Source organism: Chinchilla lanigera, unplaced genomic scaffold (genome assembly GCF_000276665.1).
Source record: "Chinchilla lanigera isolate Chin_1 unplaced genomic scaffold, ChiLan1.0 scaffold00008, whole genome shotgun sequence".
NCBI lineage: Eukaryota > Metazoa > Chordata > Mammalia > Rodentia > Chinchillidae > Chinchilla > Chinchilla lanigera.
Genome location: NW_004955409.1, coordinates 22,120,047 through 22,122,963, shown reverse-complemented (window position 1 = coordinate 22,122,963; position 2,917 = coordinate 22,120,047). Strand labels below are relative to the sequence as shown.

General features: G+C 36.9%; 1 protein-coding gene across 1 annotated transcript in view; it reads right to left on the bottom strand.

Moving 5' to 3' along the window:
- The window catches only part of Trappc6b (trafficking protein particle complex 6B), a 13,774-nt gene that overhangs the window by 8,139 nt on the left and 2,718 nt on the right, over nucleotides 1–2,917 (bottom strand). The window contains exon 2 of the mRNA XM_005376885.2: nucleotides 475–542. Coding sequence (XP_005376942.1) covers nucleotides 475–542 — 68 coding nt within the window. The remainder of the gene's footprint in view (nucleotides 1–474; nucleotides 543–2,917) is intronic.

Below are 2,917 nucleotides of genomic sequence, written 5' to 3'. Positions count from 1 at the left end.
AGGACCGCCATGAGTTCAAGGCCATCCTCGGTTATACAGTGAGTTCAAGGCCAGCCTGAATTACACAGTGAGACCTTGTAAAAGTAGAAAACATAAGGAGATTTTAAATAGCTGTTTCAATAGACCAATATTTTCAGGGAAAAAAAGAAACTTTAAGAGTATAAAATGTTTTCAAGTATTAAAACATAAAATTTGAACAGTGAATTAAACTAGCACCAGACCTAAAAAGAAATTTCTCTATTTGGTTTTGATTTGGTGCTGAGGATAGAGCCCAGGGCCTTGGATGTGCTAAGCATGCACTGTATGACTATGCCACACCCCCAACCCTACAAAAAGAAGTTTCAATCTGTAAAGAACAGAGAACTACAACTTGGGAATTAAAATAAAAATCTCAAGTTTTATGCAATCTTTTGAAACAGATCATCTTTATTCATAACCTACCTGGAAGAAAATTTTCAAATCCATTCTGCTCACCTTTCTATCAATCCTTGTCCCACTCGAAACCCCATGTTTTCCAGCTTAGTAATACATCGCCCATTTTCCTATTAAAAAAAAAAAAAGAACTTTTAAGTACCGCTCGAATGCCAGGATGTTAGGATGCAAAAATTATTGCAAAATTTGGCTAAAAACATGACAATGTACAATGGAGGGAAATTTTACTAATCTGAGAAACGTAACAGAGTTTTCATTCTTAATAAATACAAGCAGCTGGGCGTAGTGGACTACGCCTGTAATTCCAGCACTTGGGAGGCTGAGGCAGGAAGATCAAGGCGAGTCTGAGGCCAGACTGGGCTGCTAAGTTCAAGACCAGCCTGAACTACATAGTGAGACCCCGTCTCAAAAAACCAAGAATAAATAAATAAACTCAAAATATTTGAAAACGTCCACTAGACTGAATACTATAAAAATACAAGTAAATGGGAAAACTCAATATAAAGTAATGTAGTATACAGCATTGCAGAAATTCAACAACGTGAAAAAATGTTACAAAAGTACATATTTATTGCCAGAGCTTCATTTCTCCTAAAGTGCATTTCTGGACTTGCTTCTTTTGCCAAGAAACACTGAGATAAAATAATTCTGTAAGCACACTTTAAGCAGTAGTTCATAAGTTTAATGGGGTTTTTTGTTGTTGTTGTTAAAGCTGTTAGTAAAATTTCTTCTTTCCATTTTGCAGTTTATGGGATCCATACATGAAATGAAGGTGTTATGGTTTGGCTATGGCTTTAATGGGTCCCCAAGGGTTCCTGTGCTGAGATTTAATTTTCTTTGTAAGGAGTGAAGGTAAGGGATGGAGTATGGTTCAATAGACTGTAAGAACAGATACTACACTTGATCTTAGCCAAAGTGCCGAGAAGCGATGTATGGTTCAATAGAGAACTTGCCTAGTGTGTATGGGTTTGATCCTGAATACTGGGAGGGGGAAGTACTCGCAAACCCACCACCAACCACTAGCTTTCACTTTTTATAAGGTTCACTATATATCTATATATCTCTATATCTATATAGAGATATATAGATATATACACACACACACATATATATTGTGTGTGTGTGTTTATGTGGTACTGGGCATTGATCCTAGGGTCTTCAGTGACCTCTCTTCCCAGCCCTTTATTTTTAATTTTGAAACAGGGTCTTCTTGCTAAATCACTTGAGTTGCCCAGGGTGGGCTCGAACTTTCAATTCTCTCTCGAGTGCTTGGATTATAGGCTTTCATCAACTGTTTTTAAACCTATGCTCCACAGATTGGGAAAATGTCCAATTATTCAATTTTTAGAGATTTAATTCCTCTTCAAGCATAGTTTGAAAATCACTGATTTGAAAGGGTAGGAACACTGATTCTTTATGCCAGATATGGTGGTGCATGCTGGTAATCCTAGCACTCAGGAGGCTGAGGCAGGAGGATCAAAGCAAGTTTGAGGCTGGCATGGGCTACACAGTGAGTTCAAAGCCAACCAGAACTGCATTGCAAGACCTTGTCTCAAAAAAATAACAAAAAACAAAACAAAAATAAAAACACTGATGCTATCACTCTACCACTTACGAAAGTTTACTTCACTTACTGAAAGATTATGAAAGTCTACTTCCCTTACTCTTTTCATAATAAAAAATGAAAAAGACACATATCCTATTATCCAGAAATGATTTCAGTCTGAAAAGATTTATAAAAATCATTTGATTTTTAAAAATATCTTTTAATGAAAATTTTAAACACACTCAAAGTAGAGCTATTAATACAATGAATCTTCATATACCCTGATTCGAATGTGGATTCTGATTACCAAAACTGACACATACCTGCTTCCTAAAACCATTTTTGCTATATGTACTTTCAATTTTTCCCCAACACAAAAATATTGCAGTAGGAGCAGAAAATTATTTTTATTCTGATTTCAAAACTTAAGAGAAGCACACCTCTTACAATCATCAGTCAGCAGAACTTTGTTTTATTTTGGATTAACCCACTGGAAAAAAGACAAGGCTTTAAGAAAAAAAAAAAGGCAGCTGGGCAAGATTTGGAAAGGGGAAAGCAAGCATGGAGAGAAGGGAGGGAGTGCAATTTTCTAAGTGAGTAAAAGGACTATGTTGCTAATTGTTCTTTGAGGAGAATAAGAAACATGGGGTCATCTTTGCACAAAGAGCAAACACTGACAATGATGACAGTGAAAAATTTGTAATTTGTAAAATATCTAGCATAGCTAGGTATGAACAGAACAACTAGGTCTGACTAAGAATAGAATTTGCAGCCAGATGTGGTGGCACATTCCTGCAATCCTAGCACTCGGGGAAGGAGGCTGTGGCAGGAGAGTCACAAGCTCAAGTCCCACCTGGGCAGTTTAGCCAAACATAGTTTAATGAAACAGGGCTGGGATGTAGCTCAGTGGTACAGAGCCTATGGGTTTGATCACCAGTA